Source organism: Diuraphis noxia, unplaced genomic scaffold (genome assembly GCF_037042655.1).
Source record: "Diuraphis noxia isolate RWA-SAM2 unplaced genomic scaffold, SU_Dnox_SAM2 contig0002, whole genome shotgun sequence".
NCBI lineage: Eukaryota > Metazoa > Arthropoda > Insecta > Hemiptera > Aphididae > Diuraphis > Diuraphis noxia.
In genome coordinates, this window is record NW_028301712.1 from 73,534,585 (window position 1) to 73,560,899 (window position 26,315).

Below are 26,315 nucleotides of genomic sequence, written 5' to 3' on the forward strand. Positions count from 1 at the left end.
TGAAAAAATAATTTTAAGTTACTAATAATCAGTAAGTGAATAAACTCATAATAGTAATCATAATGTATATAATTTTAATTGAAGGTGGAGTGTTAAAATAAGATTTGAGTTTATATATTTATAAAATTGTTTTTAATATTAAGTTCATATTTTTATTATTACTATATATTTTTTTTTAATTCAATTCTTGAAAATTGTTATTTATATCTACTCAAACATCTAAATTAAGTTTATTTAGTATACATTACACAAACAAAATACAAGAATCAACACAATTATAGAAAAATTAGTTATCAGTATCCACCTTTAACTTTAAACATAAGTGTATGTACAATTAAAATTAAGGTTGGAAAATTTTTTTAAAGAAAATTATTTTAGTATATATGTATTATTTTTTTACATAATACTTTTACAATAATAAACAATATAAATCACAATAAACCTTGTTATTATAAATTATTTTAGATTTTAAGGAAACCATATTTAATTGTGTTTTCTGCTATAAACAGTGTGTAGTACTTAATGAATGTACAAAATTATAAAATAATTGAGAATTCAATACTTAAATGGAACAATATTATAGTTCTGTATGTAGGTAATCTGAATGAAAATCATTTGGTTCGTCTTTATGGATAAATATGCCTTCTTTGACCCGCCAATGAGTTGAAAATGGTCCTGGGTTTTTTACGGCAGCAATCTCTTTTTGTCCATTAATTGGTCGACCATATGATAAACTTGAAGCCATTAAATATCTGAAAATGTATTGTTTAAATCATTGATAACTTTGACAATATTATTCACTTGAAACAATTAAGTTGTTATCTCTTTTAGGTACAATTTATAATCTCCAACGTGAATTAAAAATAAGTTATACATTTATAATTTTTTTTAACTCACGATCCAGTATCTACATGTTTTAATCGAATATCATCATCTCTTTCCCAATAGTCTCCACTGCAATCTGCATACCAGTGGTCACCAGTATCTCCTTCTCCGTCATTACCATATGCAGATACTTCTTGGTTACCAGATAAAGGAGAACTGAATAAATGTGAATGAAGGTTCTTTTTGGTGGTTAAATGGGTGAATCTAATTATACTTCCACATTTAATAGGCTCACTAAAATGTTAAATACAATAGTACATTTATAACAAAAAACTTTTAGATTAATAATAGTTTACCCTCTTTTACAATGTTTTCCAGTTTGAGCTTTAATTTCCCAATGTGAATTAATATCTTCTGATAAATCGGTTCCGGTTACAGATTGCTGACCACTGCCTGCCCCATATTTAACATCATGTGAATGCAACCTTACTTTTAGGTCAATATTGTACAACTTTGCAACAGTTCCACAAGTTACGTACTCCACATTTTTACCTATTAGTTAAAAATGTTCGGAAATTAATAATTACGGACATTCACAGTTCTTAATTAGAAACTTACTTTCTGTCCATCGAATGAATACTAATATTGCACAGCACAATAAATATGCTTTACTTAAAGATATGTCCAACATAATATTATACCTAATTGTATAACACAGTTAAAAATATATGTATAAGATAGTAGAGGCTAGATGGTAAGTCTCTAGTGATTGAATATATGTAAAACCAGAAAATATTTAAATTACCTCTTTAAAAACAGTACAAATATGATTTATTGAACACAAAACTATTAAGTTGACTGGGTTTAGTTACTCTACGACCAAAACGTCAAAATCAACGAATTCAAATTAAACACATCACTCAATACATAGATTTTTTTATCTGATACTGCGGTGAATGGAGATATATGACTGAAAAAGTGAAAACTGAATGACTGATACCGGCCGGATACAACTCACAGAATAGATCGTTGAGTTGTAATATTGTAATAGATGAAATGGAAGGAAATCTGTTACCGTGTTTGTAACCATCACTGATTAATATAACCACTTATGGTAACCACGAGCATTATCAGCTGAAACCGTGCTAGTCCTAGTGTGCAGCTAGTATACTACACTGATACCAAAAATTGAAAAATTTTATTTTTAACTTTTAACATTTAAACCGATCGAAATGGTTCGTGCCGTACTGCCGTACGTGGCCACGTTTAAAATCGTAGAAAATACGTATGTCCAAAATGCATGACTTTAATCTTTATATTATCCACCACGGACTAAGATATAAATGTGTAATGAAATTTTGAATTGAATGGAAACATTGAACTAAATAATAATCCAAATAGTTCAGTGAGAGGAAATGGCAATATACATAGTCAGTGGGGGTCGGGGACGATCACCCAAACTCTTAACAATGGCCAATGAATTTTTTCAGCGGTAACGGTGATTTCATCTATCGTCACTTTTGCATATTTTACAATTAAAGATACGTCATAAAACCTTTAAATACTAATATCACAGAATAATTATTCTGTACAGGCCTGCTATTATATAATATTTATCTAAAGTATTAGCTTTAATCATCATCTGACATCTCACTCTAAGAGATGACGCCATTCAAATGGCGTTATAAACTCTCAGTGCCCATTGCGACCCTCCGCACGACAATGTTTTGTCTTTTGAACATTCGTGTCTACTGATGATAGATTGTTCGTCAATTATAATCTCAGTGTAGTCCGTGGCATGGATATATTATTATATTCTTCTAGGATCATGGTAGTGTGATCCGTGGTATTTCAAAAGTCCATGAATGCCCTGATGGCGGATGTATATCATAGATATTAAAGAATGGATAGGCCATTGCTATATTAATCGAATAGAGGGAAGTGTGCCGGAATGGGGAAGAGAGAAAGACAGATTTTTATCATTACCTCTCTTTCTGGCAGAGGTCTTATCATAAATTATATTTTGTGATTATTATCATTGCTGGACGCATAGATAATACTGATAATAGATATTTGAATTTATAAATTATAATAAAATAATAATTATTATAAATGTAATATGTATATTTTATTATAATATAAATTTAATTGTATTAATTGAACCTGTTGGATGTTACCTAGTTATTGCATAATTTGACTAATTTACTCCATTTAAGTCCAAAATCCAAACTGAATATTTATATTAGAACTTACTATGGTTCATATTTGCAAAGTGTGTAATGTTTCATCTAAAGACAACAAAGATTTACCATTTCATAGGTAGGATCATAGTCCCTTATGGGTTATTTTAAATTAGTAATATCAGATATTTAATGTTAATTAATTAATAATTATGATGGTTAGATTTCCTAAGAATTTGGAAAAAAGGAAAAAATGGGCATCAGCATTAGGGTTCGGGTTGCAAGAAATTGGTGATTGGCAATATGTTTGTGGAAATCACTTCACAAATGATTGTTATATTTTTAGTACTGCAAGATCGTCCACTTTACTGCAATTTAGTCATTGACGAAATGTGCATAAGACGTTATGTTGAAATGGACAGTCAAAAAAAGATACATGGCTATATTAATATGGGTGCAGAATACTCAAATTCTGTTATCTATTTGTGTTAAGACCTCTATAACCTCAAAATAATTTCATATTCATTCCCGTATGATAAGCTCAAAGGGCCTATCCATTCTTTAATATCTATGATGTATATACTAAAAAAAATAAATAGTATAGTATGTCAGTATGACTATGTACTCAGAGCACGGATGACGGATATAGCTGATGATAATTATAGTAAATCTATAGCCCGCAAGCTGAATGCTGATAATATACTGTTCTATGATAATGGTGTTCAAATATTATGATAATATTATCACAATTATTGTGTTAACTGATAATAAGTATATTATTCTTTACATGTGCTTCTCTACATCTAAATACGATAAATTTTAAAAATTAATATTAAAAATTTTTGAACTTATTTGAAGTACGTTTGAAAGAAAAGTCTAACACTTATCTTAGAAGACTTGAAAGAAAAACCTATTGACAACGTTTTAAGTATCTTCAAAATATCTGAAACGACTCAATTGATTTTTAGTTAGTATTATTATTCAATTTTATGTTTGGTTATTGCCTAAGGACTTCATTCAATACACTTTATATTGATTTTATTTGTTTCGTTATTTTTTGTTAAACATTATGATCTAGTGTGAAACGTTCCATACTAGACTTATGTGGAGATTAAACATTTTTTTCTATTATTGTCACAAACAAAATGAATATGGAGTTGACCATTAACACAAGTAGTTTTACCAATTACTTGCATTTGCACAAGAAATCAAGTAGAAACCGTGGTTCAATAATGAAACGTTTAAGAGCTAAACGAAAAAACGCAATTGTAAGATTCAACAAGTGGTTTGAAAAAGAACATGATTATTGTTTGCCAATCAAAAAAATAAGTGAAGTAAGTCTGAAATACAAATTATATTATCAAAAAATTCCTAGAAATAATATATTTGTTTTTTAGTATGATCAAAAGAGTAATACCTCCATAGTAGATAATGATGATTTTGATGCAATTAATAAATCATTAATATCAGATTCTATATCATCAGATGTTTCAAAAACAATTACTAACTTAGAGAAAATAAATGTAAATAATGAGTTATCTAGTTGTAGCTTATATGCCATTGATGTTACAACAGAGTAAGTTTTTAGTAATAAAATGTGTGACATAAATAGTACTATTTTAAAACTATAAAATATAACTTTATTATTTTTCATTAGATTATTAAAAGATGCATTATTAGAAAATCAAAAAAATCAAAATACTCAAATAAATTATGTACAATCAACAAATATATCGAAAGATAGTATTAATTCTTCTGACGATTATGTACCTAATATTTTAAATGATTGCAATCAATGTGATATTACTCCAAGGTAATTGTTATTATCATTATAGCATTTAATATTTAATGATTAATTTTAACAATTTACTAATGCTACATTAAAAGGTACTCAAAGTAAGAATAACTGAATAGTGATATCTATAAGTTAGGTAGAAGTTTCAAATCAGCAGGTTGTGAAAGTGTTTCAGTTTTATTGTACCAACATTATGGGTACAATCACCCAAGTTTTTAGAAATACATTTATTTTTTAATTTAAACTCTGTTTCTATAATTAGTTTCAACAATTATTAAATATATAAAGATACATTAGATTTCAATATTTAGTTGTTGTTTTCTAAATAAAATCCTTATTCTGAAAATTGTTGTCTTCTTTTGGTTTAAACCGTATTAAATAACTTTGTGTTTAAATTATATTAGTGGAGTTTTTAATATAAATAAAATTGAATGATAAAAAATTATGCAATTATATTTAATTAAATTATATTATAAAAGAAAAATTTTGTGTTTCAAGAGAATGTACACCACCAAAAGTATTTTTACCCATGGATATTGACAGTGACATGAATAAATTGTTCCCAAATTTAGATTTTTCTACAGAACACAATCTAAACGAGTAATGATAAATTTTTTAAAGTATTTATGGATTACCTGTTATTTTATACATATTTTTTTTTTTAGAAAACAAGATCATATAAAATGCAAAGAAAATAAAATTGAAGCTGAAACCACAATTTCACCTACAAAAACGGATGAAACTGAAACTAAGAAAATACTTTTTCTTAATAATTCATTTACTGATTCTGTTTCTCAACCTTTAGAGACAATTAAGATTGTAAAAAGTGACTGTAAAATTAAATCTAAATCATCTCACAATATATGTAAATTATCAGCTGACAATCCAGCCATTGTGACAAATTTTCAACTAGCATCTGAACAGTATATAAACATATTTAATCGGTATCAGGTATTTCATGTAATAATAATTTGTAACCATTGTATATTGATTTTAACAATTATTTTTTGTTATTATTGATGTAGAGCAAGTCAAAAGAACAATTTATTGAACAGGTTGAAAATCCAGGACCTTTATTGTTGAGAGATCTTCTTTGTGGTTCAAAACCTAAAACTATTATTAGTCCTTACACCCATAGGTAATACTTATCACATTTTATATCATTATTTGATAAAATTATACTTTTATTTTAAAGTAACTTATAACTTATATTTGCCTATTATCATGGTTTAATTGTAACATTTTACGCACTTATAACTTGGTTTAAAATGGAAATATTAAAAAATCTTTAAACTTTATAATAGGTTAATTGACTCTAGTTTTAAAATTTAACTCCACATAACCAAATGTGAAATGCTTAAAATAAATTTTTGATAACAATATTCTTAATGTAGTATTGTGACCATAAACAAGTATACTAACAACTCATGATAACATCATAGATACATTATTTATGATATCTTGAACAGAATTATCTTAGTGATTTTTTTCTTCGCGTTGTGAGGATCATGAAATAACAGAAAATTACTATTAATTTTAATTATTTGCTTAATATTGTAAAGGTGTTTAAAACCATACATATTCAGAGATTTGGAGACTAAACCTCTGTGGTTAAGAATGTTGAATGAATTAAAAGAACATTTTAGACAAAAAAATGGATTGCCTAAGACTAATGAAATTCAATCAATTGACTACAGTTATGTTCGTGCAAAACACATAAAATCAGTAAATGCGTTGGCAAGGCAGTTTTTCTGGGCCGGAATTGATTGTAAGCAATCCTATGGTTTGGTGATAAATAATATGTATTTGATAAATTAAAAAAAAAAAAAATGTTTTTATTTAGTGACTGAAAGTTTATTATACCCTGACTTCAGCGTCATCGCGTTATACAAAAACTTGATAATTGGTTTTGGTTTCATGGTTCCAGACATAAGTACAAATGAAAATTATATAACATTTTTGTTCACTCGTCCTCATTGGACTAATTGTGGTATTGCTAAATTTATGATATACCATTTAATTCAGGTATTTTATTAAAAATTTATACAGAAAAATTTACTACATATTGTATTTTAATTTATATTTTTTTAGACTTGCATGACCAGAGATATAACTTTACATGTCTCCGTGAATAATCCAGCTATGATACTATATCAAAAGTTTGGATTCAAAATTGAAGAATTTGTGCAAAACTTTTATGAAAATTATATTCCTGCAGATTCAGAAATGTCTAAGCATGCTTTTTTTATTCGTTTACGCAGTACTTTAAATACCAAATTAAGTTAATACATACTGCTTAAAAGGTATTGTTATTTATTTGCAATCTTCTGACAAGTTTGTTAATATTTATGAAAATATTTTTTACATAAAACTGACGTTTTTATACAGTATACCTTGAGTATTTTATTATTTATTAAGTTTGCTAAAATATATTTGTATTTTAAATCATAATTAATGATAATTAATTGAATAAAAATCATTCATACTAGAAAATAAACTATTACTATAGTAAATATTCTATTTTATATTAATAATAAAAAATTGTATTAAAATTTATTTTTTTAACATCAGTTTTTGACGCATTTTGAATAAGGCATGGTTAATCAATTTTTCCAAAATCATTGCATGTAGTTATCATAATTCATAATAGCTTATATTATCATAGATATACTGATATACATATATATGATTACATAAAAATTTAAAACTCAAACGCTCAAAACATTTTTCCTATAATGACGCTTCAAATTGTCTCTATAGTTATTTGAAGCAAAACTTATGTACAACTTAGTGTTGAATTTTTTAACCTTAGATATAAATACCGAACAATTTTAAGAATTTTGAACTACAAAATAATTTCCAAATATTCATGGTTTTGACGAATTTTTGTCAATAATTGAACTACAAATGCTAATAAAAAAAAATTGTGCGTGCATCCTTATTTCTTATAATTTTTTAATCACTATAAGAATAACTTATGAGAAACTTAGTATTAAATTTTCAAGTATTTTGGTAGGGCCAAAATAATTTAATCGACACTTCAAGAAAAAATTTTCAGAAAAATTGAAAATTTCAGTTGTCTATAAATATCTCAAAAAAAGTCAAAATATTTTGAAAATTAAATCATGTAAAAGAAAATACCAATCTAAATACCTGGTAAAATGTTCAAGTATCTACGACTTATACTTTTTGAATAATAACAAATATTTAAAATCGTTTGAGGATAAATCGTTATCGTTACGCTATTTCGTAAAAATTTAAAATTTAAACGCACTAAAAATTTTTCCTATAATCATGCTTCGAGTTTTCTCTATATACGGGAAAATTCCCGTTTTTCTGTCATTTTTTTTTTGTTTTTCTTGATTTTTTTGAAGACTGTTGGATAATGTTTACTTTTGACCTCTATAATGCACCAAGGATATTCACTTTTACATCGAAAACCACCCCCAAAGTTTGAAATTGAAGCGTTATTTCGACTAGTTATGCTGTACACAGACAAAAAAAAAAAACACATCACTGTAAAATCAATACATTCATTACTTCGTTCAGAATCTAATGCCTTGTTTACACGTGACGAGTACTCGGCCGAGCACTGTCCAGTGTGAACCCAAGGAACCAGTACTCGGCCTAGTAATCGGACGAGTAAAATAAGCGGGCGAGTGAATAGAAACAGTTTATATTCGGTGGGCCGAGTGAGACTACCGAGACCGAGCATCATAACGAGTGACACGGTCGAGTAGGTACTCGTCAGTCGTCACGTGTAAACAAGGCATAAAAGTGGTCGCTACTATGTGGACCAAACAAGTACAACCAGGGAGGATATGCGGTATGTCTAAACTGTAAGCATTGAACAGAAGAACGAACGCTTGGCTAAACATCGAAAAATACGTTGAAGATGGTTAAAAATATTGGCATTTTGGTGAACTTAAATTGTACGTCGACAACGCAGGTTAGAATGAAGTTATCGTCTCTGCTGACCATAGACAAGTATATTATAACTGCTGACGATACGTTTGAATCGAATTGCGGAAAAAAAATCCCCAGTAGTACCGTACTATTAGGTATGTTATAAATTATATAATATAAGTAAAATTAATATTGTATATTATTTTAAAAGTTGTCATTTTATAAAAAATTGGTAATATAAATATATATTGTATATTAGGTACCGTAAAAAGTAATGTAATTATAATATTACCTAGTCATTACAGCGCTTTCTGATGTTATGAGCAATCGCTTTTAGGAAGTCTTCAACATTTATTTCATCATTTTGGATTCGTGTACATAGTTCTTTCAATCTTTTTTCGGTCGAACCATGGGCACAAAAAATTTTACAATATCCCAAAATACTTTTCTGAGAATAAGGTATCTATAGTTTGATTACTCCGTGTGAGAAGATTAAAGTTGAAGGTAATATAAGATTTATCGTTGGATACAGTGTTGAGATTATATTAGTGTGATAAATCAAGTCAAATGATACTTTGACTTTTATGTGACCATAGATATTTTAAATTAAATAAAATCCCCACCTGGGCAAGATGAAAATTATTTATATACTAATATGTAATAATAGTTATAGCGATATAGATATTGTTAAAGTAAATGCATCACATGAACCTAATGTAGTAATGTTCCATACTTTCATCAATTATTATAACCTTAGTCTGAGTAAGCGAGTAAACCTATTATAGGGAGCGAATAATATTTACTAATCGTATACGAAGTGGCAAGGTTGTGTGGATTTTTGTTCACACAATAATATTTAAAACTTTGATTTTCAGTTTCAAAGGTAAAGTCGTGTTGAACCAACATCTATTGTTCTGTGGTTGAACCAACATGGCACGATTTAAAATAACTTTATACAAATAATTCTATTTTTGTATATGCGAATCATGCAAACCTAACACGTCCCTAACAGAATATCTTAAATTGTGCAAATGAACTGCGCAGTTATTCCTCAAAGCCAAATATTTTTCGGCTACACTGTAAGCATCTGTTTATTATTTGCAACGCCATTATCAATGCGTTGTAATCAATTAACCCCGAGTCCATATTACAACAGTACAACTTTACTACTACTACGACTTCCGTCTTACTAGTTACCGTATTAGATCAAATAATTTATGCTGTAGTCCGTAATCTGTAGCATTGAAATGTTTTAATTTCCATTGTAATTAGTAATTTTGTGGCTACTAGCAAGGTACTAAGTAGTTTTCAATACACAATTTTGATGTTTTATACATTTTAATTAATTAATAATTGTATTAATAATCTACATATTGTAATATTATGTTTTATAATGCCGATTATCTATGTGTCATCGTATGACAATAATTATACTCTTATAAATGAAGAATAGATTTCCTAAAATTTGGACTTTCTAACTATTTGACAATATTCATATTAAATGGCTCAAGAAGTAGTTTACGGAACTCAAGACGACACCCATGTCGTTATGTCTGAAAAAGTACAGTCACTAGCTGGTAGTATTTATCAGGAATTCGAAAAAATGATATCCAAATATGATGAAGAAGTTGTGAAAAACTTGATGCCACTGGTTGTTAACGTGTTAGAATGTTTGGATCTTTCCCATACAGAAAATCAAGAACATGAGGTAGAAGTTGAACTACTTCGAGAAGACAACGAACAATTAGTTACTCAATATGAGAGAGAAAAACAACTACGAAAATCTGCAGAACAGGTACCTATGCATAAGTTATATTATTAGAGTTTTATTTAAGTGCACAAATATGTAAAGATTTCATTCAATTTTTATGAGAATAAGAATTCATTTCAACAGATAATGTATTTATTTCATTATTCAATATTTTATTCATACCTATAAATTAATTCCTAACTAATACAATGTAATTACAAATTGCTGTTTGGCTCAGATTTCATAGCAATTGAATGAATAAACGCTTGATTGGATACATAGTTAAATTAACATTATACATGATAATAGTAATAGTGATCTATGACCTTTTTGAAGGATAGCAAAATATTTTTCTTTTAGAATATTGTATATATATATAATGACTAGGCTATTTGATATTGACAAATGTAAAGTTGTCATTTATTGATTTTTTTATACAACTAACATATATTAGACAAATTTAATAATATATTCAATTATACACTAATTGATGTACCTAGCCTTTGAATAGTTCTATTATTCATATAATATAATTTTTATAGTAACATAAATTGTCGTCAAATCTTTAAAAAAATTTTTCTTGAAGTTTGGTTAATTTTATAAGTACTATTATAGTACTTACAATTATAACTTAAAACAGCTATTATATCCTCCAAACCATACATGAAAGCTTGATTCTTTCCTTTTAAGTTCTATCTATGTTAACAATTTTTGCCCTGTAGAATTTAATACACCTAAATATTTGTGGATCCATCATTTCATTAATTTCAAGTATACCTAATTGTATAAACATAACACATATATAATATCTTTAGTAATATGTAGCTTCTATTTATAACATCTTAAGTGGGTACTGGTTAGTACTAACTAACAGGCTATTATGTATGTGCTAAGGTGTTTAAAATTGATATTAATGTAAGAAATAATGTTTTTTTCTTTTTTTAGGTAAGATTAATATAGGATAATTTTAATTTGTTCACCCACTGTGTACCTGAAAAACTAAGAAAACTAAGAAAAATATTAATTATCAACCCTTTTTTTTTTAGAAACTTCTTGAAATGGAAGACTATATTGAAGATGAGAAAAAAGATTATCAAAGTAAAATAGAGAGTTTAGAATCAATTGTTAGAATGTTAGAATTAAAATCAAAAAATGCTTCAGACCACGGTAAGTTCTTGACTCAATATTGGTATTTTAACATTTTAGATAGTAAGTATTAATAAACATACATTTATACATAAACTATTGTGTGTACTTTGTAGTTTTACTTAGAATTCATGATTTTGTTATAAATACATTTTTAATATGCCATGGACAATTTGGTAATCATAGTAATATACATTACTAATGAAGTTTTTATCGGTATCTTATTTAATGTATCAGTTATCTAAAGTTAAACCATACATTTTATTATTTATAGCTTTTATGTCTCATTTTAATAAACTACAATATTAATACATTTTTGATTTGTTTTGAAAATTATTTAATCATCTTAAATTATTATTACTATTGGTGTTCATAAATTAAATTTGTTTTTTTGATTATTCATAGTATTTAGATATAAGAGGTTAGATAAAATAAAAATAGTTTAACTAGCTTAAATTTGTTAATTAAAAAAATATAGTATATAAGTAATAAGCAAAAAAGTTAAACATTTTCAAACCTGTGCCTCTTTTACAGGTTAGGTTAGACATTTGTACTCAAATATAGGGATAGAGAAGTATTAAAACCAATTTTTCTCTATATAATTTCATTTTTGCATATTTGTATATAAAATAATCAATTATAAGAATCAAATTGACATTTAAAAAACTAAAACTGTTTGAATATTGTTCTTATAATTAGTTTAAAATTAAAAAATTGTGGTTACAACTTAATTTGACCACTGATAAATAATAACTATGGGCATTGATAAATTTCAACTCATTCATAAAGCTATTTATTTAAGTATTTAAATGTTGGTAAATGCTTAATGCTTGGAATTAACAATATGTTCAGTATACTCGGGTAGGAAAACAGTATCTAAAGATTGTCGCTATTTACCTGATTTTCGTGTTTTAGTGTAACATTTTATGTATATATGAGAATTATTTGTAAAAGAAGACCCTGGCTGTAATTCTATAAATATCTATAATGTAAAGATTCTCATCCAGAGAAATTAGTCATTTAAGGCAGGGGTCTCCCAAAATTGTAGCCCATAAATAAATTTTAAACGGCTCTCAGAAGGAGGATGAATAATCTAAAAATATGAATCTCTCAAATTGTCATTGTATGCACCCGTTATGTATCAAGTATTATAATTTAATATATATATTACAATAATTAAAAATTATTTATTTATATTTAATTTTGTCCCAAATCCTAGAATAAAAAGTATTAAAACCTTTGATTTGAGATATTATAAATAAAATAATTAAAAACTGTTACTAAAATAGTAATACTATAATAGGAAAAATTTGGTTTAGGAGGTATTTTTTGTTTATCTCACTAAGTCTGTCTATGCCCTTAAAGCTTCTTATAATATTCTGTTTTAAATTTATATATTTACACTTTTCAATGAAAGCATTTAATTATCAAACTAAACAAAGTTAGTTTTAACTAAGATGCATATTATTTTGACTTGCAATTTTAATATTGTATAACATTAAAATTAAACATTGAAAGAAATTTAACTTATATATGTTTCTGATATTAGTTTATAGATTAGAAGAAAAAGAACAAGATATGAAACAAGAGTACACAAAATTACATGAACGATATACAGAATTATTTAAAACACACATGGATCACATAGAGCGTACAAAAATTTTAATGGGTTCCGGTGATCGAATGGATAATCCTAGAAGTATACGTATGCCTTTTATGAGCATGGCACATATGAATCGGTATAATCAAAACGTCTACAAATATTTAATTTACTTCAACTAATACCATTATTTTCTTATTCAGATCTTCTGGACCAGTTTCATTTGGGTTTAGTTCCCTTGAGAGTCCTTCTACCCTAAAGTCTATTGATGGATCCAATGAATATCCATTAGTTATATCTAATTCTCCACCAGGAAGTATGCATTCCAATTCTAGTCTGAAAAATGAATTACAAAACCAAGTAAGTAATAAGACATACTTAATATGGTTTTTTTTTTTAATCATAAATATATTTCAGTTATAGATTTTAAATTTATAGTATTATAAGCAATGAAAATATAATATTTTTAACTGTCACAAACTTTAATTTAATTGTTAACACATAATAATATATCATAAAATGAGAAGCATGTATAATATAGTGACTTTAAGTGGCTAGTATCTGGAATTTGGTGGGAGGAGAAAGTTTAATATTTGATTGAACTTTGATATTTACTTAACCACTATTTTCTTAATAATTTTATTAATTCACTGTAGGAACTTGAAACTTCTGAGGCAGAATCACGTTTACGTGTTGATCAAATATCTGAAAGAGGTTGGTCTGAAACTTTAAATTCAATAAGTAAAGCTGATGACAGCAGCCCTGATGAAGTCCCAGAAATAGTAGAAGAAATAGAAGCGACTCCCAAAAATTCAGTCATGTCACTTAGTGGACGTAGTCATACACAAAGGTAATATTGAGTAACATTAAATAAAAATATTTGACCAAAATTATATTTCATTCAATTTATACTAATTTTGTAGAGAACAGAGACCTGCCACTAATGTTTTATATCAAGAATTCAGCTTCCAAGACCATGAGGTGCAAATTGACTCAGAAGAAGTACCAGAAATTACTGGTAGGCACTATATTATTAAATTGTTTTGTTTTCATCCTTAATTTAGTTTAATTTTTGAATTGTAATTTATTAATAAATTATTTTTTGATTTTCCCAATTTATTTATAAATATATATTTTACAATTTTAATATATTATTATTTTAACAATTTTACAATTTTACAGTCTTATATGTGTTTCAGGAAATTGGGTACATCCTGGAGATTATGCTTCATCTGGTATGAAATATTATCGTTATTGTTCTATGCTTTGATTAAATGAAAACTTATTTTTAAGGCCTTTCTAGTTCTGCTTTTTAAAAATTATACTTTATTTAGAACGCTCAGCATTTATTGTTATTATTATTTTTTTGCATGTTCTTTTTTACATAATTTTTCATCGACAGTCAGCAGTGAGACTGAACCAGAAACTTCACTCTTGATAGGTATGAAATCTCTTCTAGTTTCTATTTTACATAACTTTTAATTCATGCTTGTGTATGTAAAAAACAAAACAAAAAAATTAAATTCATATAGATTTTAAAAATGCAACTAGTTTTGTCTACGAAATTTTTTTCATTAAGCATGTCCAATCATTTTACACTTGGTTGATGAGCCACCCAAAGCTCAGTCTCAGAAAGCTAAGCTATTATAACTTTAGTGAATTATAAACAAATATCTTATTTTGCATGCATAAAAAACTACCATGCCATGAATTCATTATACTTTGGAAATGGAAAAGCAATATTATTGATGCTGTATGTATTTGAGTTGGTAAAAAACTATTTGTATTACCAAAGAGAAATAATTTAATATTTTATTTCAAGTAAAAGTATTAAATTAAAATATAATTGGATTAATTAATAATATTTTGGAAGCTAATTTACTTAAACATGTGCGTTCAACTAGGTACTCCTTTTAGTTTTACACTTTTTGTAATAACAATTTAGAAACTTTTTTAATTTTAATACCAATCATCAACCTATTTGTGTATATTACTTTTCTCTCAATGTATCAAATACTATATTTATACTTATAATTAAATTGTTTTACTTAAATGATTGCGCCATATTATTTAGCTTTCTCGCATGTATAAAATTAAAAATTATTTTTAAAAAGAAGTTACACAACCATTTGTTGTCTCCGTCTTACAAGTGCATAACATGGTAAATTTACACTCAGCAGATCACTTTTAGCTCCATTAGTTTCAAAATTAGAGTGAATTGATCTATTCTGAAACCTGATGTTAAGAATATTATTTGTGTTTGTATGTGGGTTTTTATGATGGTTCAATTTTGTAGCAAGTTACGCGTATATAAAAAAAGCATAAATTAAAAAATCTCATAACTCACTAAAAACTAAGTTATTGTAAAAAAACCCACTTACAAACACAAATGATGTTCTTAACATCAAGTTTTTTAATAGGTCAATTTACTCTAATTTTTAAACTAACAGAGTTAAACGTGATCTGCTTAGCATAAATTTGCTATGTTACATACTTGTAAGATAGACACAAAATATGTGGTGTTGCGTCCTTTTAAATTCGTTTTAAAAAAAACACTCATTATTATTTATTAGGGAACGAGAAAATAAACTAATGTCTTAAACCTGTTCCCTAATAATTAACCTTCAATTTATGCATTAATGTTATATAAGACTAATACTTAAAAAGTTTTTTGTATATAAAACTTTTGTTTAATATAACAAATTATATTTAACTAAATATAACTTATTTCGTATGTTTTTGCTGCTGTAACTCAAACAATATGCTCTTGTGTCCGTCTGAAATCATAAAACAGTTAATGATAACTTTTTCGGTAAGACTAACATCAACTAACAATTTCTTGATTTTATATTTTAATTTATACTAACTTTTTATTTTTATTTAACAATTTAAAGGTATGGGAAAGGAAGTTGAAAATCTCATTAAAGAAAATACTGAACTATTGGCCACAAAAAATGCTCTCAATATTGTTAAAGATGATCTTATTATTAAAGTTGATGAACTTACAAGGTATTATTATTATTATTTTTTTTTTTTATTATTTTAAAAGTAATTTGCACTGTTGTTATTCACATTTATTTTTAAGGTTTTAAAAATATTTTCTTCCCAAAAAATTAAGAACTAAAAGTGTATTTTTTTTTATTTATCAAAAATGGTTTATAGTTATAAAACATTTGATAAATAAAAAAAAGTCGGACCCTTTGTCTAATTAAGAACTATTCTTAAAAAATGTTATGTATATACGTTTCTTATACCTTATTGGAAAAAAAAAATATTAAGTTCAATTTTAAATAATTTACATTATGTTTAGGAGATAATGAACCATCCATTATAGAAGTAAGAACTATACATGACCAAAAATCAGATTTTTAACTAAATGAGTTTCAGATCATCATATATATACAGGGTGATTGATTCATCATAAAACACTCATTATTTCAAAAAGTATTGACTTTTTTCGAACTATTTTTACATGGTTTCAAGTTGTTAAAAACCCAACGTTTTTATTAAAAAATTATATTTTTAAATATTTATATCCTTATCATTTTTTTAAGTTTTTTTACTTTTTTGAATGACAACATAGAGTTTTAATTTCATATGCCAAATCAGAATATTTTTCTAAGTATTTTGATGCATATAAATCGAATTTAGGGCTAGTAGTTTATGAGTTATAAGTATTTAAAGTTTTGATTGGCAGAGTGGAGTGGTACGGGGTTACCCCGCAAATTGTTTGTCCACTAATCCACTTGTCTAAACTTTAAATACTTATAACTCAGAAACTACTAGCCCCAAATTCGATTTCTATGTATCAAAATACTTAGAAAAATATTCTGCTTTGGAATATGAAATTAAAACTCTATGTTGTCATTCAAAAAAGTAAAAAACTTAAAAAATGATAAGGATAAAAAATATTTAAAAACATAATTTTTTAATAAAAACATTGGTTTTTTAACAACTTAAACCATGTAAAAAAATATTTTGAAAAAAGTCAATCCTTTTTGAAATAATTAGTGTTTTATGATAAATCAATCATCCTATATATCAATTATTCATAATTAATATTACTTGTTTAATGATTAATGGAAATGATTTCCTGATGTCATCAATACAAAATACTATTGAATTTGCATAGGATTTTTTTCTTATAGACCATGAAAACAATATTCATTAATGTTAATTTTATAATTAGTTAGATTAAATTATTACACTTTTATTTATTAATGGACATTAATTTCCAGTCAAAAAACAGTTAGGTACTTTAGAAAACTCTAGTATAAATATAATCATAAAATTAAATGTTGAAATATTTACATTTTTACTATTGTTTTTATTTAATTTGAATTAAATTAGCGAGCAACATATTTTACGTGAAGAGTTAAAAGCATTGCAAACACTAAATGTTCGTTTGGCTCAGAAAGCATCTGAAGTTGAGGAAGAATTTAAAAAAACAAAGCAAGAATTAGAACAGCTCAAATTGAACAAATCTGATTCTGATGTAATTAATTAAATATTATTTATTATTTATTTTGAATGTTTAAAAATTAATTCTTACAACTACTAGAAAAATATAATTTAGGTTATATATATATATAACTAGTATTATTATTAATAAATATAAAATTTTGATGAAATGTTTAACTAAAATTTTAGGAAGAAAAATCATATGCAGAACGTAAAAGATTTACTCGTGTTGAAATGGCGAGAGTTATTTTAGAACGAAATAAATTCAAAGAACAACTAATGGATTTAGAAGAATCACTTCGTTGGCAAGAAACTGTTCGGGCCATTCGATTAGAGCCAAACGAGAAAAAAAAACAGGGTGTGTGGAGACTGTAAGTGATTAATTATTTGGTTTCTGAATGGTGTAAAGAGAGTGCTTCATTATCTATCGCACATAAGACAAATCAATCAATTAAAATATGAATTTGCACAAATAACTTGATTTTGGTATAATCCAGTAGCTTTGTATATTATATTATTTTATATTTATTTCATCACTATATTAAGATAAAATATCTCTTATACAGTTTTAGCAACTTATTTGGAACCAGTGTCAAACCAATCGATACTGGACTTGGAAGTGGAAATAGCGGAGGAGGCGTAGTTGCGCGCCCAAGATCAATTCATTACGATCCATCATCCCATCAAGTTGGCCCCCCTAGCATAATGAAAAGACGTAGTATGATAGAAGGAGGAAGATATAGTCGATATGAAGATGATATGTATGTATTTTATTATTAAATTTGTATTTCTCGAGGACTAATCTTTTGCATGGCTAATGGGTTTACTAACAAAACATAAAATACATTTATATTGAGTTAAAAATAATGTCTATGATCATTGCTGAGAATCACAACATTTTTTATTTTTTAACTATTTATGTATTTTCTCATTACAATTTTCGGGATAATAATCATTATTTTATTTATTCTATAATATTGGTATTAATATTCGGTTACAGATTGGAATATTATTTTTATAATTCTATTCAAACAATATCTCGGCATAAACATTTGAACTTTATCATATAAAATATGTAAAATATCCACACGTCCAAAAAGAAATTTGATTAGGTTGGTCCTAGAGAAATTTTATGTACTACTTTCTATTATTTTAATGAACTTTGCTTAATTATATTTAGTTTTAGTGACAAATCTAAGCGTCCTGATCGACGTGTACATTTTGGTAGAATACGTACTCATATTCCCAGAGAAGAAAGCTGGTTACAAGCTTATGGTTGGAGTATGCCAGCTGATCCTTCAAATGGAAGACCTCATTTAAGTATGCCACAGCAATCTAGTAGCCCAAGTACAAACTATCCAGTTCCAGTTCTAGTAAATTGTTGCTCACCGCTTGCTGATACTGAACCTGGAATGAAGGTAAATATTAATTTAATTTGATCTTGTAAAATATTAAAAGTTACATAATATTAATATTATTACGCTGATATTTTTATTTGATTTAATGGCAGTGTTGAGTAATTGCGTACCTAAAATGTATGATTTAATCTATCAATGTTACTTTGTCTGTGATTCATTCTATATTTTATTAGATTTATTTTTATACTTAATTCCCTGAATATAAATAACTAAAATTTGTATAATGTGTCAGTGGTATATCTAATTTATGTAAAAATTTTTTTTATTGTATTATTATTTTAATATTAAATAAAACATTTTTGGTTACTTCAGATGTGGTGCGCTACAGGAGTTAATCTTAGTGGAGGTGTTACCAAAGATGGAGGGGAAATTGTTGGAGCCAGTGTATTTTATAATAATAGTAATAATAATAATATGGAAGAACCCATTAGTAAAAACACAGAAGTTGAAGATAGAATTGATGAAAGCTTAGAAATGAAAAAATTAGACGAAGAGTTAAAAGTACTATTTTGTTTCACTAGTATATACCTGACTACTAAATCCCTATTTCTAATTAAATTTATTAATTTGATTTTTTTAGGAAAATAGTAGATCAAATATTGAATCAGAACTAGTGCTATCGTCACTTATTTGGATATGTACTACAACTAATAATAATACTAAAGTAGTCATTATTGATGCTAATAAACCTGATATTGTGTTAGAGACATTTCATATTTCATGTCAAGCTCATATTGGTTGTATTGCTTCAGTATCAGGTAAATATAATCTATTTGTATATATTAGGAGTATGAAATATATATATATATATTTATGTATTATGTATGTACCCTAGGCTAAATCTCTTTTTACCTTGTACTCTCGACTTTTTGTAATCATAACATTCACAATAATAGTGTTTTATAATATTTTATAGGGGCTTTAGAAAGTGATTATATGGATAATGATGTTATAAATTGTGAGCCTGAGCAAACTGAAGAGGTTACAGAAGAAGACAAACAATTACCAAAAGATAAAAAATCAGATGTTGAAATTGGCAAAATTATGTTTGTTAGTTGTGCAGCTGGTAGTGAAGAAACTTATTTAGATGATAATCATAAAGCAGATGAATTATTAAACGACATAAACTCAGATAAGATTGATGATGGTAAGTATCTATTATTTCTACAATGGCTTTTATTTTTTACGCCTGAATTTGCTGCTTGTTGTGTTGTGCTATTGTTTGTATTTTGCTCTTAGAAGATAGCATATCAGATTCTATTCAACCAGATAGATATAGCTGTGAAATATCAAGAAGACCTAGCCTATTGAAAGAAGGTATCATAAAGGATGGAATATCTGACCCTCTGAATGGTAATTTACTTCTAAACAAAATTTTCAATTTTTTGTATTTGCTATTTATTGAAAATATATATTACTTTTATCTCATGAATAAAAAGAATCTTATAGTTTTATTTTATGATAGAAATAATTTAAATTATTACTAAATACTCCATTTTTAAACAAAAAGTAATAATACAATTGAACTCATTAGAAAAGAAATTAGAAAATAATTAGTTAAAAATATTGAATTTTAAATCTGGTTTTCACAATACAACTATAGCTATTTTAGTAATTTAGAAACACATTATCTTCTTTATTTGTCAAAATATGTTAACATGTATTTTATTATTGTCACCGATTTTCAATGTATTTCAAACATTTCTATATGAAGTAAAACAGTTTTAAGTATTCTATTGAGATAACAGTATACAGTAGAGTATTCATAATATGCTTTTATATTTCAAGTTTTAATTACTATAAACTTTTAGGTTGGTAGTTATATTATTGAAATTGCTTTTAAATATTAATAATTAATAGAGTTTCGAGTAAATGTTTGTGTCGTTTCATCATGTTATTTGTACTAAATGATAAATGAAATATATTATCATGATAAATTAATTTTAATGTACTGTCTATATGGTTTAGGCTTTGCGAGCTTTATACTAATTGGTGATTGTGAAAGTTAATAGTCAATATAATTTAAGTATTGGTGTGGTTGTGTTTCAATTTTTTTTTTTTTTTAGTTATTAATTAAAGTATAATGTCAAGTTGTACGTCAAATTATTCCTTAATTATCTCTAGTTAAAATTGTATATTATAGTATTATTTAATATTATATTTTATTTTAGAAAACGAAATAGCTAATGAAGATCTAGATAAAATGTCAAGTGTCTTACCTACTGTCTGGTTAGGATTTGAAAATGGTTGTATATTTGTACATTCTGCTAAATCCCAGTGGAAGCGGTGTTTACACTCAGTAAAATTAAAAGATGCTGTGTTGAGTATTATGTAAGGACATTTTATTTGTATTAAAATCGGAATATTTGATTTGATATTATTTTATTTTTAGTTATGTTGATGGTCGTGTTTTATGTGCTTTGGCTAACGGAACAGTAGTTGTATTTCGGCGTGATGATGATGGTCGATGGGACTTAAGCAAATATTATAGCGTGACATTAGGGCCTCCTCAAAATGCAGCTCGATGCCTAGTATCTGTTAACAGCAAACGTGTTTGGTGTGGTTATAAAAATAAAGTGCATATTATTCATCCACGTTCATTAGTTGTTATTGTATGTATAATAATAACTTATGGCATAATATGATGGGATTAAAATAAATAATTATATATAATTTAGCATACAATAGAAGCACATCCTCATAAAGAAAGTAAAGTTCGCACCATGGTTTGGGTAGGAGATGGAGTTTGGGTATCAATTCGGCTTGACTCAACAATAAGACTTTATCATGCATATAATTATAACCATTTACAAGATGTTGATGTACAACCATTTATTATCAAAATGCTAGGTAAATCTTGTTTCGTAATAAAGTAATTAACAGAATAATTTTTTTATTGAATTAATTATGATTAAAAAATTGTCATCAACAGGATCTGATAAACCACAACTATCGTGTATTAGGATTACAGCAATGTTAGTTGCTTCTAACAGGCTATGGATTGGCACTGGAATTGGTGTAGTTATATCAGTCCCACTTTTAGATAGTAAGATATATTTATTTACCTAACATTACTAATAATGACAACAATTATTACATTTTTTCCTAATATATATATATATATATATATATATACTTTTTCATGTTTAGAAGGTTTATTAGGTTTTCCAATTAATAAAGAAGTAAAAGTATATTCAGAACCAAAAACTCAAGAGATAACACCAAGTAGTTTCATACCATATTGCTCAATGGCCCACGCTCAACTGTCTGTACATGGGTTTAGAGATTCAGTAAAGTTTTTTGTTTCTGTACCAGGTAAATTATTAGTTGTAAACAAATTTCTGAAATTTTTAAAATATTATTCTTAATAATTATTGGCCACTCTATGGGAATAGTTTTTATTCATAGATATATCTATACTAGGGTTTTATGATGTTGCTAATTTATAACTTCTAAATTTTATAAATAATTATAGAGATTAAAATTAATTTATCATCTCAGTCTTAATACTAATGATTAATGAATAACTTGACAATTTCACTTTTTATAAAACAAACAATTTTATCTGTAGGAGACTGGAGTGTGTATCAATAATAAAGTGAATAGACTTATTACTAAATGTATCATATCATCTGTAATATAGAATTTGAATTTATTATACATTATAATTTTCTTTTTATTATAGGATCTGGAGGTTTTTCAGCAGCGTCTTCTATTCAACAAGACGATCCAATTGTTGAAAGTGTACCTGATGCTGAACATTTGACATCCACTTTGATTATTGCTGGTGGTGAAGGTTATATAGATTTTAGATCTGGTAAATATATTATTGAAAATCATTTCTATTTAAAATAAAAAGATTTGTAGGAACAAAAATATTTAAAATGTTTTGTCTGTAGCCGATGGGGAAGAAACGAATGATGCAACTTGCCATTTGCTCGCTTGGTCTATGTTGTCTAGAATTATTCAACAGGACAATTGCTAAAAAGTTATAAAAATTTCCCTCAAATATTAAAATGGTATTTATAATTATCGGTTTAGCTTTGATTTTCTCTATTTATACTGATGTGGTTCAACTTCTTGACTTCTGTCTTAAAATATTGTCATATTTTTATGAGCACTAATAGTTATAGAATTAAATAATTTTAATCTATTATGTCTTATTCATAAAAACCATTGTTTATTTTAATAAGAGTTATTTAATCAAACATAGTTAAACTAGATTAATTGATATTTTGTGTTTTGAAAAACAATTAAATGTCTGCTCAATTCTTTAGAAGAATTTTAGACAAACTATGTCTATTCTAGTATTTAAATATGGTTACTGTTATTTATCTAAAATACCATTAGCATAAATTTCCAATAAATAGAGTTTATAGGTAATGCCATGTAGTGGTGGGCATATCCGGATTTCAAAAATCCGAATTATTCGGATTTAGTAAATCCGGATTTCACGGATTATCCGGATTATTCAAGTAAAATTATTATAGTAAAATTACTCAATTTTAACATGTTTGATGCAACAGAAATACTATTCCTACAAATATGTCTCCACTCTCCACTTGATATTTTTCGATAATTTTTATTTGATAATTTACTGTAAAAGAACATGTCCTAGTAAACAATTAAATCGATAACAATTATTGTCGTAAGATAAATTTAACTTATCTTCAAAAAACCTTTTTCAATAACCATCCGAAGGTCATGCAGTAAAGATTGGGTATACACTATACTTGTCTATTTGAAATGTATACATTTCAAACGATTATTATGATCCGAACTTTGATATAATATAACATTTTTTTAAATTTTCATTATAATAAAATAATTTGTTTTACCATACATTAAAAATATTTGTAAGTCTGAAGTCACATAAAAAGCAAATCCATAAATCCGGATAATTCGGGAAATCCGTATAAGAATTTGATTCAAATCCGGATTTGGATATCCGGATATTCGGATAATTCAGATATTCGGATTTCATGCCCATCCCTAATACCATGTAACTCAATATGTATTATTAGTAAGCCAAGTATATTTTTCATGTCATTTCACCAAACTAGTATATACTATTCTATTTTAAAAAAACATTAGATAAAAATAAAAGTTAATTATGCCAAAAAAATCTTAATGATATTTGTTACCCCATCACTTTAGTGCAAATAATTAATATAAAACCATATTAATTTAGAGTCGCCGATGGTAACATGATAGTTAACGAAATAAGCACATTTGTTGTCCTGGAAATAAATATACGTTATTTATCCTATTAAAAGCTACTTCATATAGGTTCACAATTATTAATAAAATTATTTCTAGTAATAATAGCCTCAACATAGCCTAACCATATAAAAATGATAAGTTATTAGTTGAAGTTCTGGAAAACATATACCCATAATAGAGTTAAACCATTTTATTATCTATAGAACAAAAATATGTAGAAAATATAAGAAAATCAAACATTTTTTTAATTATATTTAAAATTGACCAACTTTTTCTATTTACATTACACGATTATACATATAATGTTTGCTCATTGCCTGAAGTATTTTTAATCGTTTAATTTAATTCATACTTAAATTTTTACAACTGTACAAATTTGATTGTAGGATTTTTTTTCTGAATTCTGTGTTATTATCTAATGGATAGATACAACAAATATATTTTATTTTACATTTACACATAAGATCGATCTATTTATATTAAGTTTTCCTTTAGTATACTTTATCATTTAATTAAAAGTTAACTCTATACATTTTTAAGTTATATTCACTTCTCAAATCCTCAACTTATTATAAAATTTATACCAAACAAGATTACATATTGATATTTTTAAATTTACTTAAATCATATTTTTCGATATTAACTTTACTGTTCAGCCTTGCAGATCACAATTTTTTTCCTCAATAAGCTACCTATTGTTTATCTGATAGCATGTGAAATTATTTTAAAAGCATTATAACTGAATAATGACACTAAAAGCTATAAAAAAAACTTCTGACATATACTGTATATCATACAGGTTGATTCTTTAAAATATCCATTATTCTTATATACAGCACAATGAGTATGTTAAGTGAATCATCCAGTAACGTATACAGTGTATTTAAATAATAGTATATATTTATAATAATACAATAAGATGATCTGTGTACCTTTTAAATCAATATAAGTATGAAAATAACTTTTATTCCTACAAAAATGTTAATTATGTTTAACACATAAATCATCGACTAAGGTCTATCTTGGTCCATGATGGAAATCACCTACAATACTGATTAAAATGTGTGTGTTTTTTTTAACTAATATGTTTGCAGTTAAACTTATTTTTATTTATAAGTGTTAATTTTTTTTTTTTTTAATGGTTTTTAGATGAACAAGGAGATGGTGACTACTTTGAGCGGACAGAAAAAAATCAATTATTTATCTGGGGAGTTCATGCAGAAGCTAAAAGCAAAGCAAGATTAAATGCAGATTTACTAAATAGTACAATTTAGTAAGATAGGATTTTTTTCTTATATTTTGTTCATATAAAGTGCCATTTCTCAATATGATATATTTAATGTTTTAAACTGAATTGAATCGAACCCTATACCTGATTCTTCCTGTATATCATTTTATTACTAACTATTGCTTTTGTTACCTTATTTATTATCCCTATCTGTTATATTATTATTTACATTATGTTATATTGTGCTGTGATTTATAACTCATTTAGTACATTTCTGAGGTTTTTTTTATAACTAACTGTTGTTTGTTGATTTTTTTATTGGACAATATATAATTTTTTTTAATACATTTTAGGCTTAATTATTATTTACATAATTTTTTTTTTACATTGTTGTATAAACATTTTAGTCAAATCAAGAATATATATATATATATATATATATAATTATAATATGTATCTTTAACAATTTTATTTTAACAAAAAAAAATTATTTTAGCTCATTTGTATGCTGTATAAATATAGAGTATAGAAATACAATAAACCCTTAACTGTATTATTTTAAATTTGTATGTAAACTTTTTAATATTTGCTGTTGTGTAATTATTGTTTTAAATATTATTAGTGATTTATTATTCGTGTAAGAAAAAATAAATAAGATAAATTTTTTTTGTCTTTTCAATTTTGTTTGTTAAGTTTTAAATACGTTATTTTTATCTAAAAAAAAATGTGTTTTGGATAATATGATATTAATTAAACCAATAAGATACCGGCTTTTTAGTTTTA

The 26,315-nt window shown here is 26.1% G+C and overlaps 3 protein-coding genes and 1 long non-coding RNA gene across 12 annotated transcripts; 3 read left to right on the plus strand and 1 right to left on the minus strand.

Moving 5' to 3' along the window:
- Positions 1-369: 369 nt before the first annotated feature.
- On the minus strand, positions 370-1,824 carry LOC107162926 (stromal cell-derived factor 2). 2 transcript variants are annotated; one of them, XM_015510093.2, is made up of 5 exons: positions 1,631-1,824; positions 1,444-1,526; positions 1,182-1,377; positions 898-1,119; positions 370-752 (listed from the first exon to the last, which is right to left on the minus strand). In XM_015510093.2, exons 2-5 carry the CDS (start codon positions 1,514-1,516, stop codon positions 578-580), a joined length of 666 nt encoding a protein of 221 aa, XP_015365579.1. In that variant the 5' UTR covers positions 1,517-1,526; positions 1,631-1,824; the 3' UTR covers positions 370-577. The 2 variants fall into 2 exon arrangements, with proteins under 2 accessions (XP_015365579.1, XP_015365578.1); XM_015510092.2 differs by having other exon boundaries at positions 1,444-1,824.
- Positions 1,825-2,729: 905 nt separating this feature from the next.
- On the plus strand, positions 2,730-3,642 carry LOC107171787 (uncharacterized). Its single transcript, XR_001506336.2, has 2 exons — positions 2,730-3,144; positions 3,229-3,642. It is a non-coding gene; the product is annotated as an uncharacterized LOC107171787 (long non-coding RNA).
- Positions 3,643-3,822: 180 nt separating this feature from the next.
- Atac2 (Ada2a-containing complex component 2) lies at positions 3,823-7,356 on the plus strand. Its single transcript, XM_015522042.2, has 10 exons — positions 3,823-3,972; positions 4,084-4,339; positions 4,403-4,581; positions 4,663-4,818; positions 5,299-5,400; positions 5,466-5,751; positions 5,826-5,938; positions 6,363-6,568; positions 6,644-6,825; positions 6,892-7,356. Exons 2-10 carry the CDS (start codon positions 4,151-4,153, stop codon positions 7,084-7,086), a joined length of 1,608 nt encoding a protein of 535 aa, XP_015377528.1. The 5' UTR covers positions 3,823-3,972; positions 4,084-4,150; the 3' UTR covers positions 7,087-7,356.
- A 2,509-nt stretch (positions 7,357-9,865) lies between these two features.
- Positions 9,866-26,315, plus strand: syd (JNK-interacting protein syd). Of its 8 annotated transcripts, XM_089218958.1 has the most exons (26): positions 9,866-10,501; positions 11,503-11,623; positions 13,152-13,341; positions 13,406-13,562; positions 13,859-14,052; positions 14,126-14,220; positions 14,402-14,437; positions 14,605-14,643; positions 15,997-16,014; positions 16,097-16,211; positions 17,553-17,697; positions 17,853-18,034; positions 18,230-18,424; positions 18,844-19,081; positions 19,394-19,582; positions 19,662-19,839; positions 19,998-20,228; positions 20,321-20,434; positions 21,253-21,412; positions 21,474-21,693; positions 21,760-21,931; positions 22,014-22,127; positions 22,232-22,396; positions 22,767-22,898; positions 22,981-23,100; positions 25,454-26,315. In XM_089218958.1, the coding sequence occupies exons 1-25, from the start codon at positions 10,208-10,210 to the stop codon at positions 23,064-23,066; spliced, it is 3,780 nt and encodes a 1,259-aa protein (XP_089075084.1). In that variant the 5' UTR covers positions 9,866-10,207; the 3' UTR covers positions 23,067-23,100; positions 25,454-26,315. The 8 variants fall into 8 exon arrangements, with proteins under 8 accessions (XP_089075084.1, XP_089075080.1, XP_089075081.1 ...); XM_089218954.1 differs by lacking the exon at positions 22,981-23,100 and having other exon boundaries at positions 9,867-10,501; positions 20,324-20,434; XM_089218955.1 differs by lacking the exon at positions 22,981-23,100 and having other exon boundaries at positions 9,867-10,501; positions 18,850-19,081.